Source organism: Ictidomys tridecemlineatus, chromosome 2 (genome assembly GCF_052094955.1).
Source record: "Ictidomys tridecemlineatus isolate mIctTri1 chromosome 2, mIctTri1.hap1, whole genome shotgun sequence".
Taxonomy (NCBI): Eukaryota; Metazoa; Chordata; class Mammalia; order Rodentia; family Sciuridae; genus Ictidomys; species Ictidomys tridecemlineatus.
This window is the reverse complement of record NC_135478.1, coordinates 44,117,561-44,145,442: the sequence shown is the minus strand read 5'-3', so window position 1 is coordinate 44,145,442 and position 27,882 is coordinate 44,117,561. Positions and strand designations below refer to the sequence as shown.

General features: G+C 37.5%; 2 protein-coding genes across 17 annotated transcripts in view; one reads left to right on the top strand and one right to left on the bottom strand.

The window, feature by feature from the left end:
- Positions 1–814: 814 nt before the first annotated feature.
- Positions 815–27,077, bottom strand: Hesx1 (HESX homeobox 1). Of its 10 annotated transcripts, none has more exons than XM_040289783.2 (7): positions 26,652–27,077; positions 25,733–25,771; positions 10,650–10,709; positions 2,490–2,564; positions 1,822–2,018; positions 1,442–1,543; positions 815–1,345 (listed from the first exon to the last, which is right to left on the bottom strand). In XM_040289783.2, the coding sequence occupies exons 1-7, from the start codon at positions 26,692–26,694 to the stop codon at positions 1,247–1,249; spliced, it is 615 nt and encodes a 204-aa protein (XP_040145717.1). In that variant the 5' UTR covers positions 26,695–27,077; the 3' UTR covers positions 815–1,246. The 10 variants fall into 10 exon arrangements, with proteins under 10 accessions (XP_040145717.1, XP_040145718.1, XP_077894483.1 ...); XM_040289784.2 differs by having other exon boundaries at positions 26,774–27,013; XM_078038357.1 differs by lacking the exon at positions 10,650–10,709 and adding an exon at positions 5,370–5,458 and having other exon boundaries at positions 26,774–27,013.
- Appl1 (adaptor protein, phosphotyrosine interacting with PH domain and leucine zipper 1) overlaps positions 27,046–27,882 on the top strand; it is an 80,280-nt gene continuing 79,443 nt past the window's right edge. For 6 of the 7 annotated variants that reach the window (XR_013434440.1, XR_013434442.1, XR_013434439.1 and 3 more), the window contains exon 1: positions 27,048–27,244. Coding sequence is in view for 4 of the 7 variants with exons in the window: in XM_078038355.1 (XP_077894481.1) it covers positions 27,191–27,244 (54 nt within the window). In the remaining 3 variants the exon portion in view is untranslated. Of the gene's footprint in view, positions 27,245–27,882 lie in introns of all 7 variants that reach the window. The other variant, XM_078038353.1, reaches the window with a different exon arrangement.

Below are 27,882 nucleotides of genomic sequence, written 5' to 3'. Positions count from 1 at the left end.
TCTTCTATTAACTAGAAAACAAACACTCAGATTTCCAGGGAAGAGGATTCCCTTCTTGTCACACATCTCCTCTCCCCATCTTTAAATGGCAAGTACAATGGTAAAATGGGAAATGAAAAGAAAGTGTTTTTTTTTTTTTCATTTAGAAAGTGCCCTGATTATTTTCAGTGACTATGTCAGCACATACAAAAGGCAGGCCAGTTATCCTACCTTCTCAGTCAATATAACATTATAACAAAATGTACAACTGACTGGAAATCATTTAATAGGCTATAGATAAAAGCCAGATAATCACTGTCACTTAAAGGAATGAACGTAGAGCACAACATTAAATGAACTAGAAGACTTTGAAAATTTTGCATTTGTAGCTTAATTCTTTTGTTCAGTGCACTATCAATGGTGTGAATATGACAGCTGATGCTTTTATATATCTCTGCTTTGACACAATGATTCCCTTTTTAAAAATGCAGCACCTGGCATGTTATAAGGATTTATTTTGATATATGGTGAGAAATTCTCACTGCCGAATCTATAAATCAAGAGAAACTGAAATGAGTGAGACTTAGAGAATCAAAGGTTGTGTTTTCTTTCATATGTGGAAGATACAGAGAGAAAAAGAGGAAAAGGGATATCATAAAAATAGAAGGGAGACCAGCAGGGTAGAGAAAGGAAGTTAGAGGAAGGGAGGAATGGAGGGGCAAGAAGAAATTCTGGGAATTAAATTGGTCAAATTATGTGCATATACAAATATGCCATAATAAAACCCATTATTCTGTAAAATTATTATGCACCAATAAAAAAGACACACATAAGATTCATGAATAAATCATATTTTATAATATGGTTAAGCATAATCATGTTTCAAATGTGTTTGAAGAAAACTAATTGAAGTAGATTGGATTATTTTACTTGAAATACTCTGTAAATGGTATCCAGCTTGTGGAATTAGGAGTTTACTGATTTTAGCATACTAATTTATCAGATTAACTTTGCTCACTTACAAAATAGCTAGCTTTTCTGAAAATTTTTATTAAAATATATAGGAAAGGTCTTTATTGTAACCAACAGTGTCCAAATATAATGTGTACCATGATATAATCATAATTATTTACAAAACATTTTTAAAAAAAGGATAATATTTAGACTAAATGCAGGAAAAAAAACATTACATTTTTAACACTTGATATTTGCATTTATTTCTCATGCTCTGCAATTGGAAGATAATTTCACATGTTTAATTTTCTACCTATTCCAGGATATTTGTGTTGAAATTTTTTTTCGCCATTAGAAACTGTGATTCTCTATGGGATCTCTTCAGTTTTGCACGCCGATTTTGGAACCAAATCTAAAATTAAGGAAAAATAAGATGGGTCTCAGAAACATTATTTTATTATTATTAATATTTCAATCATCACAAGTAACATCTAAATTTGAAAATTACCTGGATTCTGTCTTCTTCAAGGTTCAATTTTTGAGCTAAGTCTTCTCTGATATCAATTCCAGGATAGCAGTTTACTCTAAAGACATTTTCCAATACTTCAATCTAGAATAATAAAAAAATTCTTTAAAATGTTGATATTCCATAAGTCACCAAAATGGGCTTTTAATTTGTATAACAAAATAAATGCCCTCAATCTTTGGGCAACTAATTTAAATACCGCTTTTAAAGCGATTATCCAGAAACTGTTAAAATATGATAGTCTATTGTTTCATTAACAAGGCTTCTAAAACTGTGATCCCAAAGTGAATGAATAGCCTTTTGCTCAAGGGAACATCAACTAAAGCTTTGTATTACCATTAATGGATGAAAACACTTCCCACCTGGTTTTGGGTAAAAGCAGTTCTAGGTCTTCGGCCTCTATACCAACTCAACTCTTTTTTCAAAGATAATCTTTCTGAGGCTGAAAAGTAATTTTCATATTTCAAAGCTCTTTCTTCTGGCATTGGGTGATCCACCATACAAGGAAATGAGATCCCATTGGGAAGACTCGAGCCGTGACATAGGTTAGCATCTTTCTCTAAAATCAGAAAAATAAATCCCATCTTATGTGGCCAATACTATGTTCCACAAAGTTCTATAAGAAGTAATTTCAGTAACTTGTCTTTAATTTTCTTAGTGGAATCCTGGGTTTCACAAAAGAACTGCCCCTTCATTAACTCAAAAGCCAGAATGAAGATCCTGCCTTGGTGACAGAAAGCATTTTGTATTTTATTATTTATTTTTCAGTGTATATAGGTATAGACTATCTAATGATTCAAATAAACAAATTTTCTGAAGTAAATGCAGACTTTTAGCATTGCCTGTGAGTGAACTTATACCCACTAAGATCTAAGGCATTTTTATTTCCGATAGGACTCAGATGGAAGCATTACAAACGCTAGATGCTTCAGCTATATCATGAGTGAAATCATAGTTTCTAACTGTATGCAGCGGGAAATAAAGGACAAACTAAAACTCAAATGAAATTAAGTATTAAGTACTAGCATACCTGAGGAGTTGCAGGTGTCTGCCCAGGGCCTGTGAGGTTTCATGGATGGAACACAATCTTTCTTCTGGTCCAGTCCTAAGATGCTCTCAATTGAAAAGGAACAAGGTGAGGGTTTGCTTTCCCTAAGCTGAGCACCTTCATGAAGGCTGGGAGACATCCTCTCACGGGCTACAGAGCAAAAGCTCTGGCCTTTCTTAAGGCTTGGCCCCTCTCGTACAGGGCTGGAATCTTCCTGCAGCTCAATTTATAGCTCGGCTGACAAGGGGGCTGGATTTAGAACGTCACTAATTAAAATCTTGTTTTAGAAAGTTTTAGCATGTCAATGAACTCTTGCCCAGCCAGCAGCTTAAGGAGTTAATTGTTTATTTGTTTGCAAGTAATTAGCAACTAATGGCTACACCAGGGGGGCCACCTACAGGGACAAAAAGTGTTATCTCTCCTAAGCAGAACACAGATTTAACTTTCTTGAAAGAAGTGATGCAGGAAAATAGCCCTCCTCTTTTATTTGAAATCATTAATGTATAAAATCATGCTTTATATTCTGAAGTTTATACTTCTATGGACTCCAGTTACTTAAACATACAGGCAAGATAGGAAAGCAGTCAAGTAATAAATAATCTAATTTAAGTAAATTTTTTCCAAGCAAATTGGAAAAAATAATAATCTCTTAATACTATTACAGTAATTCTGATGAAAATGCCTGTTTTTCATATGCATATGTAATAGTGAATGTTGTCAATGAAAACACAATGGTATTTGGAGTGCAGCATACTGGAAAAGGTTGGCAAAGTTATTAATACTGAGTGTAATTGTCTTCCAAGTGCTTGGATTAATTCATAGGAATAGTTGCACCAAGTATTTTAAATAATTAATGGGCTAATTCCTTTCCTTCATCTCTTCTTTTAAATGAGAGAGATACAAGTTTATACAAAGATTCATATGTAACTACTTCCAAGCAATTCAGAAGCACTACTATTCAAACTAAAGGGAATAATTTCTCTCCCTAACATGGTTGTTTCAAAGAAAAGAACATAGTAAACTGTTCTGTGAGGCTGATGATTGAAACCCAGGACCAGGGCCTTGTGCATGCTAGGCAAGTGCTTTACCACTGAGCTATTCCCCAGCTCCAGTTAACTATACTTTCTTAAAAAAAAAATTCCCTCTTTTCTCTCTATCTCTTTTGGTGTTGGGGATCAAACCCAAGGCCTACCATGCTAAGCAGACACTCTACCAGTGAGCTATATCTCCTGCTCTGTTGATCTTTTGAGGGACTGGGGTCAAGAGATTTCAGGAAGATGATAAGGCTTACAAAAAATTTCAAAAAACAAAAAACAAAAATGTAAGAATAGAATATTTTAATTTCATGATCCCAAGAAAACTTGAAATTAAAAGAAAATTATAGCTGCTAATTTGGAAAGATTTTGAGGTGGCTCTTCTCCCAAAAAGGTATAATAGTTAATAATTCTTATATTCTGCTCTTCTTCCAGTACCTTCTTTTTTAGAGAGAGAGAGAGAGAGAGAGAGAGAGAGAGAGAGAGAGAGAGAATTTTTTTAATAATTATTTTTTAGTTTTCGGCGGACACATCATTGTTTGTATGTGGTGCTGAGGATCGAACCCGGGTCGCACACGTGACAGGCGAGCTACCACTTAAGGCACATCCCCAGCCCTTCCAGTACCTTCCTGAAGATAAATTTAAGGGCAGAGCTTAGTCCATCATTTAAAAGACTGTCAGACTTTTCTTCAGGAAAGAGAAAAGGCAGTCTTCACTTACAGATGAAATAGCCTCCATAAGATGGGGCTCAACTTCATCAGATTTTATCCTATCATATCACAAATATTAAGATAAATTCCTTATGCAAGCTGTGGGGTTGAACAAAGTATCTCACACCTACAAAACATCAACAGGCACACAGAAGAATGGCTTTATACATATACATTTAAAATCATTCTGAGGATGTATAAACCAGTAAACATCTTGTGAAGATTTTGTGTCTTTTTTTAAATTAATTTATTTATTTTTTAATTTTTATTGTTAGTTATTCAAAACATTACATAGTTCTTGACATATCATATTTCACACTTTGATTCAAGTGGGTTATGAACTCCCATTTTTACCCCGTATACAGATTGCAGAATCACATCGGTTACACATCCACTGATTTACATATTGCCATACTAGTGTCTGTTGTATTCTGCTGCCTTTCCTATCCTCTACTATCCCCCCTCCCCTCCCCTCCCCTCCCTTCTTCTCTCTCTACCCCATCTACTGTAATTCATTTCTCCCTCTTGTTTTTTTTTTCCCTTTCCCCTCACTTCCTCTTGTATGTAATTTTGTATAACCATGAGGGTCTCCTTCCATTTCCATGCAATTTCCCTTCTCTCTCCCTTTCCCTCCCACCTCTCGTCCCTGTTTAATGTTAATCTTCTTCTCATGCTCTTCCTCCCTCCTCTGTTCTTAGTTACTCTCCTTATATCAAAGAAGACATTTGGCATTTGTTTTTTAGGGATTGGCTAGCTTCACTTAGCATAATCTGCTCTAATGCCATCCATTTCCCTGCAAATTCCATGTGTCTTAAATAGACTGTGCCAAGGTGGGGGTGACCTCAATCTGGGAAGACTAGGAGGAAGAGAGAACTCAAGATTTTCCCAGATTTCTTTCTCTTCTTGAGACATTCATTCATTCCACAACTGGTTGAACAAATTGTACCAGAAAAAAATAGAATAGAATCTTTGTCTTCATTAAATGCGCAATGGTTCCGGGTGGTGTGGGAGTTGACAGATAGGCAACAAACAATAATTATATGTAAATTATTTGGTAGGTTAGCCAAGAATAAGCATGAGAAAAGGAAACAGGTGAGCCAGGTAAGATGGATCATTACCAGGAGGTGGAGGGGTCGATGCTTGGGCAGGCTTCACTGAGATCCTCATACCTCAGGTTAGTGCCTCAGAGGAACAAGACACAAATAAGCTGTAATGGATGGTAAAGCAACTTCACTTTCTAATTGCTTCTGTATTAACAAGGACATTCCAACATTTTTATTCAGCTTGAACTGATTTTATTTGGAATTAAAAACACTCTTTTACATATAAATGAGTAGATAAAAATAAAAGGTCGGAAAGAATTTAAGAATGTGAGAAATTTTTTCTTATATGCTCACAGAATGGATTTTTATAGGGTGCTTAAAATGTGCCAGACACTATTATAGGTGCTTGTGTTCCGTGATGAACACAATATGGTAATTTCAGAGAATGATAAACACATTGAACAAGGTAATGATGAGGGGCAGATGTCTTTAACCATGGTGAGGTGTCAGTGGCCCAGGAAGGCTTGTCCAAAGAAGTGACATTTTTACCTAAAGCTGAGAATGGGAGTGAGCCAGTATGCTAAGAACCTGGAAAAAGCACGGCAGCCAGAGGGAACAATAAGTACAAAGGTCTTGCAGTTGAAAAACACTTGGAATATTTGAGGAAGAAAAAGGACGTAGGTGGAGTGGAGTTAGTAAGTCCAGATGCTTTCAGAGAGTTTGGCCAGGCTTAATAATGGATGGGCTTCATGGTACAAAGGGAAGTCAGGGAGGGTCTGAAGCTGGAAGTGATTCATAGGATATATTTTTAAAACCACACACTGGGTCTGGGAGTGTATATAGCTCAGTGATAAAATTCTTTTCCTAGTTTGTGCAATACCTGGGTTTGGTGGCCAGCGCCGAGGAAAAAAAAAAAACTTCATTCTGGTTACTATAAGGAAAGGCAAGAGGGGAACAAGACATGAGTTTATTTATCCAACATGTATTTACTGAGCATACATTATGTGCTAGGCAAGGTATGAAGAGTAGAGTGGTAAAAACAATTGTTTATAGAGGCTGGAGATGATGACCCTTAAATAAAAGGGTAACACTGAGTTTGGAGAGACATGTAATTTATTAGGAAGTTGTAGGATTACTGAATAACTGAGTAACTGGTTCCAATTCTTCAATCCTCATTATATATATATATATATATACACACACACACACACAATCATACACACACACACACACACACACACACACACACTCTTGCTGTGACTTCATGGCACTTAAGTTTTATCTAGAATCTAAAGGAGGGTATTTCAAGAAATATGACCCAGTGTATTGCCAGACCAGAAATGTTCTATTTACTTTCAATTTCCTTCTAGTCTGGCTGTGTCTCTACCTTTTAAGCTTGCCAAAGTTGCCAGTAACTTCCTTATTAACAAACCTAGTAGATACATTTCTGTCTTCATCAGAACCTCTCAGCAGCATTGACACAGTTTGTCATTCATTTATCCTTTCACCTAATACTAGCTAAGTACTATTTTGAATGTTAAGAAGTAAAGAAAACAGAAATCCTAGAGAGATGAGACAACAAACAATAAACAAACAGGTAATGAGGTAAAAGGCAATAGTGCTTTAGAAAAAATTGGAGTGGGCCAAGAGACACCAGGAGTGCTGGGAAAGAGGTTGCAATTTTAAAAAGGGGAAAGGTAGGCCTCATTGAAAAGGTGATATCTGAGTAAATACTTGAAGGAGGTTAAGGAGTGAGCCTTGAGAATACATGGGGTACAAACATTCCAGATAGTGACAATGACCAATGTAAAGGCCTTAAGGCAGGATTGTGCCTGGTGTTTTTGTGAAAAGGAAGCAGAGTCTAACATGGTTAGAACAAAGTGAGCACAGGAGAGAGTAGTAGATATTGAGATCAGATAGGTAAGAAAAGCTAACAGACTATGTAGGGTCCTGCAGGCCACGGTAAAGATTTTGACCTTTATTTAGATGCAGAGCTATTTTTTAAAAATTTTTGTAAATAGATACAATAACTTTATTTTTATGTGGTGCTGAGGATCAAACCCCGTGCCTCACACATGCTAGGAAGGACTCTACCACTGACCACAACCCCAGCCCCTAGAGCTATTTTTTGAGTAGAGTTGCAGCATGAACTGACTTGTGTTTTTAAATGATTCCTCTGCCTGCTTTGTTGATAGAAAACTGTAAGGAAGTCTGGAAGTAGGAATCACAAGGGATTCCTCACCCTCTTTTCCTTGACCTTTTTCTCTCTGTTGATTCTATTTCCGTATCTCCACATTTTTCCCCTGTCTTAGTAGCTACTCCTTCTTCCCCAACACCCAAATGTTAGAGGACCCTAGACCCAATCTGAGACTTTTCTTGTATGCAGCTCCCATCTCTGAATGATGTCATGCAAATCTGGCTCTTAAGACCATTTCTTTGCCAATGATCACAAACTTAGAGCTCCAGCCCTGAGCTTATCATACTCATATAGCTAGCAGTTCCTTGCTATCCAAACCTGAGCTCTTCATTTCTTTCCAACTTTTCTTCTCCCAGCCTACGCCTTCAAACCCCAATAGATAGCATTTGCTCAAGCCAAAAAACAACCATTCTTAATGCTTCCCTTTCCCTTATCTCTATGTTCCATTCATTAGTGAGACATGTTCTTTTACTTCTGAATCAGTGAGCTATTTCATCCAAATGCTATGTGTACAAATCTCAATGGCTTAAAATTGAATTTTTTTCAACTCACAAAATTGCAGATCAGTTAATGTTTGTTTGAGCACAGCTGACTTAGCTACAAGTTGTGGGATCTGTTGGGGTCTGATCCATGTGTGTCCATTCTGGGGCTCAAATTGAAGGACAGTAGCTACCCCAGGGATGATGCTATGGTGATGTCAGAAGCTCAGGAGGATAAACCAATCTTGCTGGTACATTTTGAGCTTCTACTCCAGTTACTTAAACATATAGGCAAGATAAGTACACTGCTGTGATTCCAACAAGGAAGGGAAAGTAAGGGAACTTGTGTTTATCAAACAAAATAAAACCAAAAACCAGCAACTGAAATCAGAATTGGGAGCAGTGATGTGTAACCAAATAGTAAATGTGGAGTTGCCTCCAAGGACAAATATCTTTAGCATCACTGAAACTATACTAGTAACCTTTAGACTAGCAGTAGGTAAGAGAGCTGAACTGAAGACACTCATTCCAGGCCAGGAACATCAACCTCTTGGTTCCTGGCAAAAACAGATCCAATCCTCTCTGGAGGAAACTGTTTCTAATTTAGGTTCAAAAGATTCTTACAAATTAAGAGCAAGCAAATATAAGTTTATAGTCAAAGATAATCAGACATACAAGACCAGCCACCATGAAGGAAAAACAGCAGAAACAAGATTTGCACCTCATAGCAGAGATTGCTAGTTTTCTCCCAATATCTCTTCCATATTCCCTTAGCAGTGACATAATTTTTAGGTAAAGGTTAATAAATACATTTCCACATTGGTGTATAGTGAATAACTAGTAGAAGCAATGAATGTAAGTTTTAAGTCCAGCTATCACCTTTCTTGTTTCCATTTTTCCTTTTTTGCTATCTGTACTGTGGATGAAATGGCTGGAGATAGAGGTGTTGAGAATGGCAGTATAATAAAAGAGATGGGAGCCTGGAATCCTAATGATTGTGGGTTGGATATTTCATACCATTACTGGACTAGCTATTCTGACAGAGAATGTCTATCTTGCTATTTGGGGTCTCTATGTTACAGCAGTTAAATCTAAATACTAACAAATAATAGAGTCTAAAGAAATTCAGATGTGGCTGTAACTATCAGGTACAGAATATAGAGTAATTATAAATGAAAGTTTAAGAAACTAAAAGTTGGGTTAGGGATATAGCTCAGTTGGTAGAGTGCTTGCCTTGCATGCACAAGGCCCTGGGTTCAATCCCCAGCACTAAAAAAAGAAAAGAAAAAACTAAAGGTTAGAATCATACATAGGAGCAAACAAAATAAAATGATCAGGAATGACTGGGAAGATTTTTAAAAGAATCAAATGAAAATTATAAAATGAAAAAAATATAATTATTGAAATGTATTCAATGGATAAGTTATACAGTATGGCCAATATTCTTTATTATAATCATTTAAAATTATTGTGCATTTGGTAGGCAAAATAATCTTTTTTGTATTTCTTCAAATAAGGTTGGACATTATTTCTTTATATGTTTATTGGTCAGTATATATTTCTGTTTTGTGAAATCATGGGATATGTCCTTAACCCATTTTTCTACTAGGGTAAATTTTTCAGAAGGTGGGACTAGAAGTTGGAATTGAATGTGAAGAAAAATGAGAAAATTTTTTGTGTTCTGTATTTTTTTATTTTTATTTTTTAGTTGTAGTTGGACACAATACCTTTATTTCACTTATTTATTTTTATGTGGTGCTGAGGATCAAACCCAGGGTCTCGTACGTGCGAGGTAAGTGTTCTACCCCTGAGCTATAACCCCAGCCCTGGGCTCTGTATTTTTATGTTATATATTTTGATGGAGTTTGGATGACACAGATGTATCCATTTGTCAATAATCATTGATTGGTACCTAAGATTTTTCACTTCATAGTACTATGTTTTTATCTCTAAAAGCATAAACAGTATTGAACAGTTAATGTTATATATGCAGAAGAATTTAAAAGAGAAATATATTGATATCTATAACTTGCTTCAAAATGCATAAAAAATAAAAGATTTATGAATAGATAAATACATGATGTTTACATATATGATTATTCTAGATCAATAGAGCCTCTAATCCAAGAGTTTTCTGAGGCAAATATTCTACATTTAAGTGGTCTAATATGGGGGCCACTAGTCACATGTTGCTAATGAGCTCTTGAAATGTGTCTGGTGTAAATGGAAAACTGACTGTTAAACTTATTTAAATTTAGATATTCAAAGGTAGTTAATAGCCATACCCAATAGTACAAAGAACATTTCCACCACTGCAGAAAGTTCTACTGGGCAATGCTGGCCTAAAATTAAGCAATGCTAAAAACAGTAATGATGAAAATAGTAATGATGAAAACAGATATTTTTGCATGAGAATGATGTTTCATGATTAACAAGGTTTATGTTGTTTTTTAATAAATGCTAGTTATTTAACATAATTTTTAATGAATATGAATATAAAATATCTCTAGTCCTTTGTAACTTCTAAAACATTTTAGCATATTTGTATTTAGTCTTGATACAAATATTCCATCATTTTGTAGTTGAGAAAACCAAACTTAAGGCTAGAGTGTAAAGTGCAACTAGGATAGTTTTGACTTGCGTTTTCTGTTTCCAAATTCTCTGTTCTATTGACTTTACCAGTTAATGTCCACTGTAAGATCTTCACCAATGAGCTCATGATGTCAACATCAAACTGTGCTGATAAATTAATAAAAACATTATAAAAATCTTGTGTTTGTCACTAATATCTTTTATTACTTATTTTTTAAATATATTTTTTTAGTTGTAGATGGACACAATACTTTTATTTATTTTTATGTGGTGCTGAGGATCAAACGCAATGCCTCACACATGCTAGGTGAGCACTCTACCACTAAGCCACAACCCCAGCCCTCTGCACTTATTTTCATATGATAAATAAAAGTCTGACATATTGATGAATAAGAGATTTAGTAATAATATAATTGAACTTTATTTACTTGTTTATTTATAGAACTCAGAGATACTCTACCAAAGCTATATCCCTAGCCCTTTTTATTTATTTTGAAACACAGTCTTGCTAAGTTGCTCAGGTTGAGTGGGGTACAGTAGTGAACGCCTATAATCCCAGTGGCTGAGAGGCTGAGGCAGGAGGATCTCAAGTTCAAAGCCAGCCTTAGCAAAAGTGAGGCACTAAGCAACTCAGTGAGACTCTGTCTCTAAATAAAATACGGTTAGGGATGTGGCTTAGTGGTTGGCTGCCCCTGAGTTCAATCCCCAGTACCAAAAAAAGGAAGTTGCTCAGGTTGGCCTCAAATTTGCTATCTTCCTGCCTCAGCCTCCTGAGTAGCTGGGATTATAGGATTGTGCACTGTGTGTGGTACTGGGGATTGAACTCAGGGGTGGTTAAAAAATATCCTTTTTTATATTTTATTTTGAAATAGGGTCTTGCTAAATTGCTTAGGGCCCTGCTAAATTACTGAGGCTTACTTTGAACTCGTGATCCTTCTGCCTCAGCTTCCCAAGCCACTAGGATTACAAACATGCACCACTAAACCCAGCCAGTATATATTTTAAATATGAAGAGAAAATTGAAAAGTTTGTTTTGACTTATTTTATTAATTTGAAAATTCACCTAAATTTTGATAATTTATTTTCCAATTGTGTATTTCAATTAATCATTAACATCAGGAAATTCATCCAAGGTCTTAGGTGTTTTTGCAGATATTTCTGTACATTAGACACACAAATATTATGCTCAAGTTTATGAGCACAGTAAGAAAAATAAGCAATATGCAAAGCTTTAATGACACTTATCCCTTTCTTATTTTTGCATAGGAATTACACTGATTTAAGATTTTCAATTTTTTTTGAGAGTGAGAGAGAGAGAGGGGGACAGAGAGAGAGAGAGAGAGAAAATTTTAACATTTATTTATTTTTTCTTAGTTCTCGGCGGACACAACATCTTCGTTTGTATGTGGTGCTGAGGATCGAACCCGGGCCGCACGCATGCCAGGCGAGCGCGCTACCACTTGAGCCACATCCCCAGCCCGATTTTCAATATTTTTAAATGTTAAAATGTGATTTCTTTTTTAGTTTTTAAATTAAAAAAAAATTTTTTAGTTGTTGATGGACCTTTATTTTATTCATTTATTTATATGTGGTGCTGAGAATCAAACCCAGTGCCTCACACGTGCTAAGCAGGTGCTCTACCCCTGAGCCACAATCAAGCCCCTAAGTTTTTAAAACTTTATTGTTGTATAAGTACCGCGCGCTAACCGATTGCGCCACTGGAGCTCCTAAAACTTTATTGTTTATTTTTAGTTATACATAACATTAGGAATCATTTTGACATAATTATAAAAGTTTGGAATATAATTTGCTCTAATTCAGTAATCAGTTATGTCCTCCTCTCTCCCCCTGGTCCTTTTACTGAAATTTCTGCTATTTACTTTTACTTGTTGTTTTGTTTTGTTACTATCCTGTGGATATATATGGTTAGGTCATATTCATTCTACTGTTCTCCCTATATCCTGTCCCTTCCCATCCTCCTCAATCTCCTTTATCTAGCTTACCCATCTTTCTTCTATTTTGATGAAATTCCGCACCCCCCGCCCGCCCCGTTTTCGCCTTTCTCTCTTTCTCCCCTTATTTTGAACTAGCTTCTGCATATCAGAGAAAACATTTGACCTATGGCTTATTTCATTTTGGTTTATTTCACTTAGCATGATAGCCTTCAGTTCTACTCATTTACCAGTAAGTGCCATAATTTCATTCTCCTTTATGATTAATACTCCATTGTATATATATACCATATAAAAGTGATTTCTAATATAAAAGTTTATTAGGGCTAGGAGTATAACTCAGTGGTAAAGTGCATGCTTACTGTGTGCAAGGCCCTGGGTTCAATGCCCAGCATCAAAAAATAAATTTAAATTTTTTTTTTTTTTTTTTTTACTGCTATACCTTTAGTGTTCCCTAGGATCATGCCAAAGCAGACATTCAATAAATATTTGTTGAATAAGTGAACAAATGCATAGAAGAATGGATGGGACTAGCAAGAGATGACACTTATAAACTGTATGGGTATGTTAAATATAATGAATTCAGTATTATTATAGTTGTTTCTTAATGTTGAAAGGGTAATCTCAGTTTTCTGTAAATGATATATGTATCATTCTAGGGCAATCTACAAATTAGAAAAAATTATGGCCTTCTATAACAAAAAATTAAGGGGCTAGGGTTGTAACTCAGTGGTAAGAACACTTGCCTAGCATGTGTGCGGCACTGTGTTCGATCCTCAGCACCACATAAAAATAAATAAAGATAAATTATGTACAACTAAAAAAATTAAGAAAACATGAAATGGGATATTAATCTAAAAAATCTGACCTTAAATTCTAAAATCCTGAGTCATGTTGAACAATTCACATCTGCTTCCATCACAGCTAACTTCACCAGCCAAGGCATTATAGAGAGGCCCGGAATAAGGAAAGAGTGAAGATGTGGATCCAAGGAGAAGAAGAAGTAGATGGGTAGTGGGATATGAGTGTAGAGTCCTGGAGGTGCCAATATAACATGGTCAGTGGCAAAGGGTCAGGGGACAAAACAAGCATCCCATACCTAGGTTACTTCTTCCGCTGAGACCACACCAATCCACCTTTCAGCCTGGAAGCCAAATTTGCTCAGTGTCTCAAGCTCTTCTGCAACATTGTAAATGCAGCAAAGGAGACTTTACATCTCATCTCAAAATGATGTTGCAACAGAACTCTCCTCAAGGCTACATTTCCTGAGGAGCCATGAGAGGCAGGGACTGCTCTCAAGGGAAGCTGTCTTGTTCCAGGGCAGGGCTTTGAGTTTTTCCCACCCAATACTGGAAGTGGTATTCTGTAGACAGCCATCCACCAACCATCACTCTTTAGCCTGTGGCTAGGGGGCAGGGGCACTCCAGCACTGAGGGATCAATGGGGGCCAGGCATCAACATGGATTATTTCATGGAATTCTCACACTGCCTTAGGAGACAAGGACTGTTACTGCTTTGTCTTAAGAAATCAGGAAACCAGTTGGGCACGATGGCACACACCTGGATCCCAGTGGCGTGGGAGGCTGAAGCAGGAGGATTGTGAGTTCAAAGCCAGCCTCAGCAATTTAGTTAGACCCTGTCTCTAGATCCTGTCTCTAAATAAAATACAAAAAAAGGGCTAGAGATATGGCTCAGTGGTTAAGTGCCTCTGGGTTCAATCCCTGGTACCAAAAATAAATAAATAAATAAAAAAGTCTCACAGTGCCTTTCTCAATGATTATAACATTCAGGAGAGTAGGGACTATATATGTGGTTCTCTCTCTCCTTGTACCCAGCACAGCACTTATTATACAGAAGATGTTAAATAAAGGTTGCTTGAACAAGTTCACTTTATTTATAACATTTATAAAATATTTTAGTCTTCTCAAATCTCAAAAGAGTAAAGTTTCAGAGTAAAGGAAGAGTACAGTTTTTCATTTTCAAATCAGTTAAAATTATTTATTGTGTCTTGCATATATGAGGCTCTTATTTTAAAACTGGATATGAAATCATCAAAATTACATATGCATGCATTCATTCATACAGGGGTCTGAACCTAAGGGCACTTTGCCAGTAAGCTACATCATCAGCTCTTTTTATTTTTCGAGACAGGATCTCTCTAAATTGCTGAGGCTGGTCTCAAATTTGTGATCCTCCGGCCTCAGCCTCAGAGTCATTAGGAGTACAGGCATGCACCAGTGGATTTTTTTTTCTTTTTTAAAAAAGATCATTTCAGGGCTGGGGATGTGGCTTAAGCGGTAGCGCACTCGTCTGGCATGCATGCGGCCCAGGTTCGATCCTCAGCACCACATACAAACAAAGATGTCGTGTCTGCTGAAAACTAAAATAAATAAATAAATAAATATTTAAAAAAAAATTAAAAAAAAAAAAAGATCATTTCAATCAGTCAGGCATTATGGTGCATGCCTGTAATCCCAGTAACTCTGGAAGCTAAGGCAGGAGGACTGCAATTTGAGACCAGCTTCAGCAATTTAGTAAGGCCCTAAGCAATTTAGCGAGACTACCTCAAAATAAAAAATAAAATGGCTGGGAATGTGGCTCAGTGGTTAAGTGCCCTGGGTTCAATCCCTAGTACCAAAAAAGAAAAAAGAAAAAAAAATCTTTCTATACCATTACTACATAGAGTAAAATAAGATAATCTTTTTCTACCCAATCTTTAATCCTTAATCTATTAACTACCACTACTGATGGTTTAATGCTTCTGTTTTATTTGCTAGTTTGTTTATTTCAGTGCTAGGGTTGAATTTAAGGCCTCATGCATGCTAGGCAAGCACTCTACCACTTTGCTAAAACTCTAGCATCCTGTCATTTTAAAATGTCATTTCATAAATAGGAGGATATGCAAACACACATACACACATTTTCATCCAGTCAGACATACACACTGTTCTGCAAAAAATTTAGTTTTTGTATCTCATGCCCTTACTCACGTCAGCAAGTATAGCTTTGCCTCTTTATTCAGTAACTGCTTGACACTATATAATTTATCAAACCACATCCCTGTTAATGGGTACATAGTTGTCTCCAATTTTTTTTAATATTTTATTTTTTAGGTGTAGATGGACACAACACAAAGCCTTTATTTTTATGTGGTGCTGAGGATTGAATCCAGGTCCCGCCTGTACGAGGCAAGTGTTCTACCACTGAGCCACAATCCCAGTCCCAAAATTTTTTCCATGGAAAAATGTCTTTGAAGAAGAAATTATTATTTGGTGAATGCTGCCATAATTTCATTCTAAAAAATCTTGACCAATGAACACTTCCACCTAGAATATCCTTTGTCCTTATGTCTTTCCCAAATTGGTAGTAGAGAAAAGAAAACTCAGAGCTGAGCTAAATTAGACTCAGATTTTCTCGGGACTCAATATTCAAAGATAAAGAGTTTAGGATTTAGGGCTCCAAGGGGCTCAGGACTAAACTCTGGTGCCATTTAATCTAATCACTGTAGATTAAGTGGGAGTTGTCAGTTAACCCAAGAAACCGATAGTAATGTATAGCATTGTTTCTGGGGGATAAATGTTATGGTTCTAAACAACTTAAAAACAATCCTCTGATCACAACAAACATTTTTACTTTTTTCTTTCCACATTTTTTTATTGGTGTATAATGATGGATTTGTTGTTACATATTCATACATGCACACAATATAATTTGACTAATATCACTCCCCAACACTTCCCTCCTCCCTCACTGCCTCCCACACCCTCTTTCCTCAACTAATCTCCTGTTGATTTTCATGAGATTCCTGCCCCCCACCTTTATTTTCCTTTTTCTTCTCTAGCTTCCGCATATAAGAGAAAATATATGATCCTTGAATTCCTGAGTTTGGCTTGTTTTGCTTAACATAATAATCTCTAGTTCCTTCCATTTTCCCGAAAATGACATAATTTCATTTTTCTTTATGGCTGAATAAAACTTCATTGGATACATACACTACATTTTCTTTATCCATTCATTTGTTCATGGACACCTCAGCTGGCTCCATAGTTTGATTACTGTGAATAGGATGATGGCTTTAATTCTTTAGGATAAATACTTAGGAATGGTATAACTGGGTCATATGGTGGCTCCATGCCTAGTTTTTTTTTTTTTTAGTTGTACACAATACCTTTATTTTGTTTATTTATTTTTATGTGGTGTTGAGGATCGAACCCAGGGCCTGGCATGTGCTAGGTGAGCGCTCTACCCCTGAGCCACAACCCCAGCCCAATGCCTAGTCTTTTGAAGCCTCCCTACTGATTTCTAAAATGGCTGTATTCATTTACAATCCCATGAACAGTGTAAAAGTACTCCTTTTTCTTCACATCTTCTCCAGCATTTATTATTGTTTGTATTCTTGATGAATGTCATTCTCACTGGTGTGAGATGAAATCTCAGTGTAATTTCGATTTTCATTTCCCTAATTGCTAACGATGTTGAACATGTTTTCATATATTTGTCTGTTTAATTCATTTGCCCGTTTGTTAATTGTGTTATTTGGGTTTTTTCCTCACATTTTTTATTGGTGCATCATAGTTATACATAATAATGGGATTTGTTGTTACATATTTGTACAGGCACACAATATAATAATATAATTTAGCCACTATCACTCCCCAATATTCCCTCCTACCAACATAATCACAATGAAATCAAAAGGAGGAAATTAACATTTACTCATTAACGCCATCTAATCATCAAACTCCATTCAAGTTTCACCAATTATAATTCACAAATACTATCCTTTATAGCAATCAAATTCAGTTTGGAATGATGTATTCCCTTCAATTGTGTCTTTTTAGTCTTATTTAATCACAACAGACCCCAGTATTTCCTGGACCTTCATGATCTCAACACTTTGAAGATTATAGTCATTCAGTAGAATTTCCTTCATTTAAGGTCATTTGATGTTTCCTTACGATGATGTTAAGTTGGACATCTTTGGTAGGCAGGTCACATAAGTGATGCTGTGTTGTCAGGCAGCACATCATTCCAATTTGTCCCATTACTGAGATGTTCAATTTGGAGCATTTGATTAAGATGGTGTCTGATAGCCTTGTCTATTGTAAAGTTATACTTTCCCTCTTTATAATATAGAATTTCATGGGGGAGATATTTTAAACTCATGTGAATATTTTGTTTCTTACCAAACTTTCTATTTACTCATCTATTTACATCATTATGGACTCATAGATTCCTACTTTATTTAATGAGTTATAAACTGATTTTATTTTTTGTGTTGTTCAAATTTCCCAATTTTGCCTATGGGAAAACTTCTTCATACTACATACTTTTGTTTGTTTGTTTGTTTGTACTGGGATTGAACCCAGGAGCTTTTATCTGCTGAGCTACAACCCCAGCCCTTTGTATTTTTTATTTTGAGACAAGGTCTCACTAATTTGCTGAAGTTGACTTTGAACTTGCAATCCTCCTGCCTCAGCCTCCCAAGTCATTGGGATTACAGGCATGTGCCATCATGCTATACACCACCTCCTGCCTCAGCCTCCCAAGTCATTGGGATTACAGGCATGTGCCATCATGCTATGCACCACCATATATGGCTATGCACCACCATACCTGGCTCTTCATGCTTACTTTTATGTAGAATTGCCATATCATTTTGAGCACTTTGTACTTTTTGGCATTACAAGACATCCCAGACAGACCTTATTCTGTATTTGTTTTATGTTCTAGGGTCAGCCACTTTTTCAACAAGTCCTGGTTATTTTTAATGGAGAATGGGGTTTAGAGTGAAGATCTGGGCTATATATGAGATTATTGCTGTTGGGTCATTTCTATTCCCAGACCCTCTCAATGGAAGAGTTAGGAAACAAATATGATACATATATACATTTCCGACTACATTCATTCTTTTTTTTAATATTTATTTTTTAGTTGTAGTTGGACACAATATCTTTATTTTATTTATTTATTTTTATGTGGTGCTGAGGATCGAACCCAGGGCCTCGTACGTGCTAGGCGAGTGCTCTACCACTGAGCCACAATCCCAGCCCTACATTCATTCTTTTTTAAAAAAATATATTTAGCTGTAGATGGACACAATATCTTTATTTTATTTTATATTTATGTGGTGCTGAGAATTGAACCCAATGCCACACATGCCAACAAGTGCTCTACCACTGAGCCACAACTCCAGCGTCTATATTTATTCCTTTTTTTTGAACCAGAGAGTGAACTCAGGGGTACTCAACCACTGAGCCACATCCCAGCCCTATTTTGTATTTTATTTAGAGACAGGGTCTCATTGAGTTGCTTAGTGCCTCACCATTGCTGAGGCTGGCCTTGAACTTGCAATTCTGTCTCAGTTCTCCCAGCTGCTAGGATTACAGGAGTGAGCCACCACACCTGGCTTATATTTATTCCCTCTCTCTCTCTCTATATATATATATATAGAGAGAGAGATTATATAGATATTATATATATATATATATATATTTAGTTGTAGTTGGACACAATACCTTTATTCTGTTTACTTATTTTTATGTGGTGCTGAAAATCGAACCCAGGGCCTCGCATGTGTTAGGCGAGCATGCTACCGCTGAGCCACAACCCAGCCCCAATATATTTATTCTTATATTGAATAATATTAAAGAATTTTATTCTTTATTGAAATCTACAAATTCACATAGAAACCTCTAATTCCAATCCCAGCAACACTGGGTTCATGCTTTCTCCCCTTACATATATGTAATTCTGTTCTCTGACAGAAACCTGCATCTATTATCCTAAAAAAGAAAAAAAAAATATATATATATAAATGTGTTTATATATACATATGTGTGTGTGTGTGTATGTATACACACACACACACACACACACACACACACACACATACACGTTTATTTATTTTGGCACCAGGGATTGAACCCAGGGTGCTTAACTACTGAGCCACGTCCCTAGCCCTTTTTATATTTTATTTAGAGACAGGGTCTCACTGAGTTGCTTAGGGTCTTGCTAAATTATTGAGTCTGGCTTTGAACTTGTGATCCTCCTACCTCAGCCTCCTAAGCCACTGGGATTACAGGCATACCATCCCACATTTCAAAATAATTTTTAATTTAATATACCCTACACATGTAACCAAATTTCCATTGCCACTACCTACAGAGATGCCTTCTTCCCTCACTTGAGTTTCTGACATCTCTACCTGAGCTGTCCTACTTCATGAAAGCCTTTCTTACCCACTTCAACACTAAATACCCTGTCCCAATACTAGGTTATACCTTATGCACAAAAGCCCTTTTCTCTCTGCTTGGACCCCAGACCCAGACACTCTCTACATAGATGCCCTGTTTACCTCATTCTGAGGTGCAATCTGCCATCTTTTCCTGATTCTCCTTTCATATTTTGGGTTCTGAAATCTTATACCAGGCTCCCATCCTACACAAAAGCCCAATTCATCCTGTATGGGTTCTAAAACTGCTCTCTTGTGTAGATACTCTCCTTGCCAACTTTTGTGCCAGTCTCCTGCCCCGGGTTGCCTCTCCACCAAAATGCCCTCTTTGCTCTTCTAGGTTTTTGTTTGTTTGTTTTTTTGGGGGGGAGGATTCTTTTCCTTTTGGTTCTAGAGATTGAACCCAGGGTCACTTTACCACTTAAATATTAAAAAAAGAAATATAGCTATTTTTTAGTTTTAAGTGGACACAATATTTTTATTTTACATTTATGTGGTGCTGAGGATCCAACCCAGTGCCTCATGCATGCTAGGAGAGCGCTCTACCACTGAGCCAAAACTCCAGCCCTTAGCTATATTTCCAGCCCCATTTATATTTTATTTTGAGGCAGGGTCTTATTAAGTTGCTTAGAGTCTAAGTTGCTAAGGCTAGCCTTGAATTTGTGATCCTCCTGCCTCAACCTTTCATGCCACTGGGATTATAGGTATGCATCATGGTTCCTGGAACCCTTCTAGTGTTCTGACAACACACACTACCCCTCCTTACCCTGGTTGGACTCCAATGCCCTGTTCTGGCCCCAACGGCTTCCTCATCCTGCATAGACTTCTAATTTACCTGACCCTACCTAATGATTTTAGCACTGAATTATTCAGGAAGAGGAAAAACTATATACTCATTTTTAGATTAAATCATTGTCTTTCTTCTGTTCTTAAGACACTGTTTTTGGTCCTTTTTATTGAATGTGATTTGGTTACATAACTGTTGTAAATGATTCCTTTAAATGAATGTATCTTATAAACTACCAAGTTTACTTAAGATAATGTCAACTTGCCTGTAAATTATAATATCTTATATCACTAATTCATTCAGCTTCCACAACATTTGTTTCAAATCACAATCTCTATTAAAGGTGACCTGATTTCGACCAAATCAGTGTCAAAGCCAAAGTTTTTTTTAATCAAAGTAGGCTGCAAAGCTTTACACGATTAGGCCTCTTTTCCCTCCCCTTTTCTTTGGGTGTCTTCCTGGAGGCTCTTCTCCCAATACTCTAGTCTCTATGTAATTCCTGAATCAGGCTAGGTTAGGCCACTCCTGCCTTAAGGCTTTGGGCCTCTGTTCTAAATGGTTCCTCTTACTTTTTTTTTTAATTAAAAAAAAAAATATTTATTTATTTATTTTTTTAGTTTTCAGCGGACACAACATCTTTGTTTGTATGTGGTGTTGAGGACTGAACCCGGGCCGCATGCATGACAGGCGAGTGTGCTACCACTTGAGCCACATCCCCAGCCCCGGTTCCTCTTACTTCAATGCTCTATCCTCAGATGCTCCCATGGCTCATTCGTGTGACTCCTTCAAGTTCTTTTTTTCTTTAATTTATATTATTGTACTAGGGATTGGAACCCAGGGTTCTCTACCACTGAGCTACATTTCCAGCCCTTTCTGTTCCTTTATTTTGAAACAGGGTCTCATTCAGTTGCTGAGGCTAGCCTCAAACTTGCATCCTCCTGCCTCAACCTCCCAAGTTGCTGGGATTACAGGCATGAGCCACCATGCTTGGCATCCTTCATGTTTTTGTTTGAATGTCACCTTCTCAGTGAACCCAACCTGAAGAACCTACTTAAAATGTTAACTTTAAATTAACTGTCCACTACTCCTATTTTCCTGTTCTATTTCCATATCACATTTTTAATATTACTTAAGTTTGTTTTTCTCCTTACCATATCTACTAAACAGTAGCTGTACAAGGACAGGGATTTTTAACATTTTGCTCATTATTTGGTAAGTATGGAAGGAAACAGTCATTTCCTGAGGCAGTCTGAATCCTCAAACTAAATTAATAGTGCCATCTAGTGTTTGTAGATGGATATGCTGTTAAACTCAGATTGCATTAGCCATGAGATAAATACTACTGGTTTAATTAATTCTGTTTCTGTTCTTTTTTTTTTTTTTAATTGTCTTCTGTGGTTCTGTAAAAATTAAAATGTTTGCTTTTTTGATACTTGGGATTAAACTATGGGGTGCTTTGCCTCTGAGCTACATCACCAGCCCTTTTAATTTTATTTATTTATTTTTTTGAGACAAGGTCTCACTAAGTTGCTGAGGCTGGATTTGAACTTTTGATTTTCTGCCTCAGCTTCTGGAGTCTCTGAGATTACAGGCATTGGCCACCATACCCTGCCTAAAATGTTTTCAAACATTAAATAGTCATGAGACATTCTGACTTCTCCAATAGCAACTTCTTTACTCTAACTTGTCTGTTTACAGAATTCCTGTGGTGGCAGCAGTATAATAAATGCCATTTGTCTTTTAACCTTAAGGCATTTCTACACCTCCTCCCTATACAAACACACAAAACAAAACAACAAAACCCCAAATATGTCAATGTGGTAATAGTCTTTGCTGTTTGAGCAATTGTGTTGGTATACTTTTTTTCTATAATATCAAAATACATCTGGTATGGTTTGAATGTTCCCATCCAAACTTATGTTGAAATTTAAACCCCATGGTACAATATTATGAAAGTAGAAATTCCAGCATTTTGGTACAGAGCTATAATTCCAGCAATTTAGAAGGCTTAGGCAGGTGGATCACAAGTTTGCGGCTAGCTTTAGTAACTTTGTGAGACTCTGCTCAAAAAAATTTAAATAAACAAATACTTAAATAGGGTCAGCAATGTAGCTCAGTGGTATAGCAGCCATAGGGTCAATCCTCAGCACCACCGCTTCCCCCACATACACAAAGGAACTACTTACTGCTTTATAAGACAAAGAAGAGAGAGATGTGAGCTAAGATGTTCTGTCTCACCATGAGTCTTGTGTCACATTGGAATTTTGCTAGAGTTGCTACCAACAAAAAGGACCTCATCAAATGTGGCTACCAATGTTGAATTTCCCAGTTTTCAGAACCATAAGCCAAGTAAACCTTTATTTTTTTATTTTCATTTTTTTTTTTTTTACAAATTAGTCTATAGTACTAATTTTTAGCAACAGAAAACAGACTCAAATAGATTATTTGCTTATTTTTAAGTTTTGGGTTTTGCTACACAGTCCCTAAATCAAAGTGATAAAACATTAATGTGGGTAATGATAATATTATGTAAACAGCATCTGGGGGCTGGGACTATAGCTCAGTGGCAGAGGGTTTGCCTAGCATATGTGAAGCACTGGTTCGATCCTCAGCACCAAATAAAAAATAAATTAATAAACAAAGATATTGTGTGTCCCTCTACAACTAAAAAAAAATATATTTTTAAAAAAAACAGCATCTGAATTCTATAAGATAATAAACATGATCTTATTTAGAAAACATTCCTTTATTTATTTCTTTATTTTTTGGTATAGGGGATTGAGCTTAGTCATAGAGTTAAAATCCTGGCTCTTTTTATTTTTTTATTTTGAAAAGTGTTTAAGTTGCTGAAGCTGGCCTCAAATTTCAATCTTCTTGCCTCCAAAGATGCTGGGATTGCAGGCATATATCACCACATCCAGTTGGTTTTATTTTTTTTACACTCAAGAAAGTAGAAGCTACAGAATTTGCCTTGCAATTGCTAAGGAATAACCAGTTGATTCTCGCTGCCCTATCACCTCTTTTTGCAAACTACTCAAGACTTTTTCTTCTGCTTTCCAATTGCTCAAGGTTTTCCAGTTGCTATCACTAGTCTAATATTTTAAGATAGATGGAATTATTCAAGTTCCAAAATTATCAATTAATATACCCATTTCTTGAATTTGGTTCATTACAGCTGGATATTAAAAAGAAAACAACTGAATTAGCTGTTAAAGTATGTCCCATTAAAGAGTGATCTATCAAGTAATATTCAGAAGTACTCACATTGTACATTATGCTCTTTAAAGGTAGCATGAATTCCCCAGCATTTCAAATTGATGAAATCTTTCAGAGGAAATTTTGAGTAGGTGATTTCCAGGCTCTCTACATGATTCTAGAAATGGTGCCATCCTAAGCTGGAATTTAGGATTCTTTTTCTAAACATTTACTTGACCTTTTTCTTGGGATGGGGGGGCAGTGGTAGTGGTGCTGGGGATCCAACCCAAGGCCTTGCACATGTTAGGCAAGTGCTCTATCACTGAGCTACACCCCTAGCTCTGATTTCTTAAATTCTCTTAAATATAAGAGTTTTTTTTTTTTGCGGGGGGGGGGAAGTGAAATGGGCATTCTCCATCTTTTTTTCCCCCCCTTTTTCTTTTTTGGTATCAGGGATTGAACCCAGGGATGCTTAACTACTGAGCCACATCCCCAGCCTGTATATCTTATTTTGAGACAGGGTCTCACTAAGTTACCTACAGCCTTGCAAAGTTGCTGAGGTTGGTTTTGAACTTGCAATCCTGCTGCCTCCCAGCGGTCTTTCTCCATCTTTGATAAAAATTTCAACATGTGGTTTGAGGACTGCTTGCATCAGACTCATCTGGAGAGATGTCCAGCTCTACCTCTGACTTATTACAAAAGAATTTCCAGGGCTGGGGTTGTGGCTCAGAGGTAGAGCACTTGCCTAGCATGGTGAGGCACTGGGTTTGATTCTCGGCACCACATAAAATAAAATAAAGACATTGTGTTCGCCTATAACTAAAAAAATATATATATTAAAAAAAAGAATTTCCAGCAGAGCTCAGGGAATCTGTCTTTTAACATCTCCCTGCAAACTCCACCATGCCCAGATGATTTCTATATGTGCCTAAGTTTAGAGGATCTAGGGGATAATTTTGAAAATTAAACCATCACTGACATTTGGATTGTTGGATTCTTTTCTATTACAGATCACAGACAAGAACTTCAAGAAATATCATGTAAAAATCTAATTATAAGAAGACCAAATAAATTTTAGGAGACTAATAATTAACAAATCTATTTATAAGATTGAATGTCCTTTGGTTGTAAATTACATGTGTGCACTGTCTCAATGAATTATATGTGTGAAACATCTCAAAGAATTCTTTGGTGGATGTTGTTTAATCCTGACTTGCCATCCATAAAATTAACCAGCTGCCCAAAGTTTTTACTATGCTACCCACACACCAGTCTCCAGTAACCCCTGAGGCATTCTCTGAACAAGCCTCATTTCCTATATAAAAGGAAATGGGCTTAAAATGAACTGAGTTTGGTCAACTGTACAAAACTTAGGCTGATTAAACTGAAACAGGTTATCAAAGGAGACTGCAAATTCTGCAGCTTTAAAGATGCTTTAAAATAGGAAATATTTTATTTTTGGATAAGCACGGTATACAGTGGTATAAAGCTAAAGGATTCAAACAGAAGAAGCTTCTTTCTAGGTTTATAATTTTTAAAAATAACTTTATTTATTTATTTTACGTGGTGCTGAGAATCAAACTCAGTGCCGTGCATGTGTTAAACAAGCGCTCTACTACTGAGCCACAATCCCAGTCCTTATATTTATAATTTGACTAAAGGAGCTCTCTACCTAATTGAAAGTTAATCTGTTCTTGTTTGTTTTTTAACAAGCTGACCTTGTCAAGAATTCCATGCCCTTCTCTGATAACATAATAGCCTCTTAAGAATACTTTATAGAAACACTGTTTAAATGCACATAACATAAAATGATGGAAACTATTTAATTTGATGACACCACATAATTACTCTTCTTTCATATAAAGTTTTATATATAAAATTACCACTGACCCACAACCCCAGTCCTTATACTTTGTTTTTTAATTGCCTCTTACTCCTGATTATTATCAGGTGTCACCACCGGTCTTAAAATCTAAATAACAGTTCAACCAAAGTCACTCACCTTGCAGGTCTTCCTTCTTTGGAGTCAGGATGCATGGCGCTTTTGTTGGCAGAACAGAAAAGAAATACCAAGAATTAAAAATCCATAACACAACTGGGAGCCCTTAACCTAATTTAAGAATTGACTTGAAATCACCTTTATCAAAAACTAAAGATCTCTTCAAAAGAATGACTAGTTGGTAAAAGATCTAAGGGAAGAGTTCTCATTGAAAGACATAACACTAAAGATAATTTGTGAAACTGTAATAAAAAATTTACCGGATAAAATTTTAAAACATAATTGTGTTTTCTTTCAAGCCATCATGGAAAAATCTTTTAGTTTAAAATATGTAATTCCATATTTGGACTTGAGCCACGGTTTCTGGATTTGTTCTAATATATCTGTAGAACCAGTGATCTTCACTCACCATCTTATACTTTCTGAATGAAAATGGAATAGATTGGTGGTTTTAATGGCTAGATTTTTGGTAAACTCGTTATTTGACATTTTCTCTCTCTGCTGACGAAAGCTTCTTACAATTCGACAGAGAAATAAATGAGGCAATATAAGTTTGGAGAAGATGGACCAAGAGAGGAGGAAAGCCAGAGTTCTACCCCTCAGCTTGTTAAATCTTCATTTTATTTAAGCTTCACTTGACTGTAAAATTAGAGACTGAAGAAGCTGTTTAAAACCTCTTCCAAAAGTTTTGAACAGAAACGCTAGTCAGTTGTCAACACAGTTAACCAAGTGTATCCTGATTTTTAAAAACATGTTTTCCTTTGTGATGTAAAAAAATATGGAAGTGGGAATTTCAATGGGTCAGGCTTCTAGGCCTCCTAGGAACTCAAGAATTGGCAACAAAGTCACGTGTTTTAAACAGGGTATACAGATATCCAAGTGTCCAGGAAAATAATTTTGAGTTTACTGCCGACAAATTTACCAGAAAGCCCTGTGAATGACACAACTTCAGATTTCACAGACATCTTGGGGCTGGGCTCGGAAGGTTATAATTTGATGAAACTTAGGCGCCAGCAGTGGGGTTTTTTTTCCAAGGTCGCTTACGAAATAAGATGCAGAAGAAACACTGTCTCAAATTTCCCAAAGACGTCCTCACAGGAGGCTGGTTACCCGCGGTGGGAAGTGGTGTGGAGACGTTCCCCTACCATTTTTATCTACGTAAGGATGCCTCCAACCCCTGGCGGACAGCGTTGCCTCTGCCGCCAGCTATAGCTGAAGCGCCCCGCGCCGCGAAGGAACCTTTCGGCCAGCCCCGCAGTGCTGACGGGCATCGTCACGAGCCAATGGGCGCTCTGGAAGGAGGGACAGGGAGGCCGAGGGGCGGGATTTCCCGCGCGGCCCCTGGGCGCCTGGCAGGAGCTACACGGGCGGTGTCGGCGGCTGCGCCTAGAATAGGGCGGGCAGGCGCGCTAATCTGTGGGCGGCCGCCGCGTCTTCTGCCGCCGCCCTCCCTTCGCCACCATGCCGGGGATCGACAAGCTGCCCATCGAGGAGACGCTGGAGGACAGCCCGCAGGTGAGGCGCGGGCGACGGCAGCGGGCGATGTGGGAAAGCCGGGCGGGCCAACCGCAGGCCTGGCGCTGCCGCCGCAAGTGCCCGCCCCGGCCCAGGTGGGCGCCGCCGCCGCCCAGGTGTCTCCCCCCCGCCCCCCGGCCGCGGGCCGCACCCCGAGCATCGGAGGCCCTGTGCGCAGCCCGAGGCCCGCATAGGCCCTCGTGGCTGGGCCGAGGGCCGCGGGTGGAGATCGAGCCGCCGCCTCTTGTGGGGCTGGCGGTCACGTACGCGCCACGTCTCCTGTTTATTTGACGGAAGATGCTGTTTTTATCGCGATGGTGTGAGGTGATAAATCCCCAATCTGGAGAAAATGCAGACACTGGGAGAACCCCGGTAGTCTTGTTAATGGATTTCGGAGGCTCGGTATGCTAGGGAAGGAAATGGCTAGTTTTTCTTCTGGAGGTGTGAGAGGCTGTGTGTGGAGAGCCATCGGCGAAGCCAGTTATGGGTGCTCAAGCCTGCTTGCGACCTCCCCGCCTAGTGTGCGGGTGTAGCGGCGGTAACTGGCCGCTGTCACTCGAGCTGTGCACGGCTTGTGATGGACGGCGCCTTCCAGGACTGCTGCGCCGCTGGCTGCGGACTTGGCCCTGATAAACTCA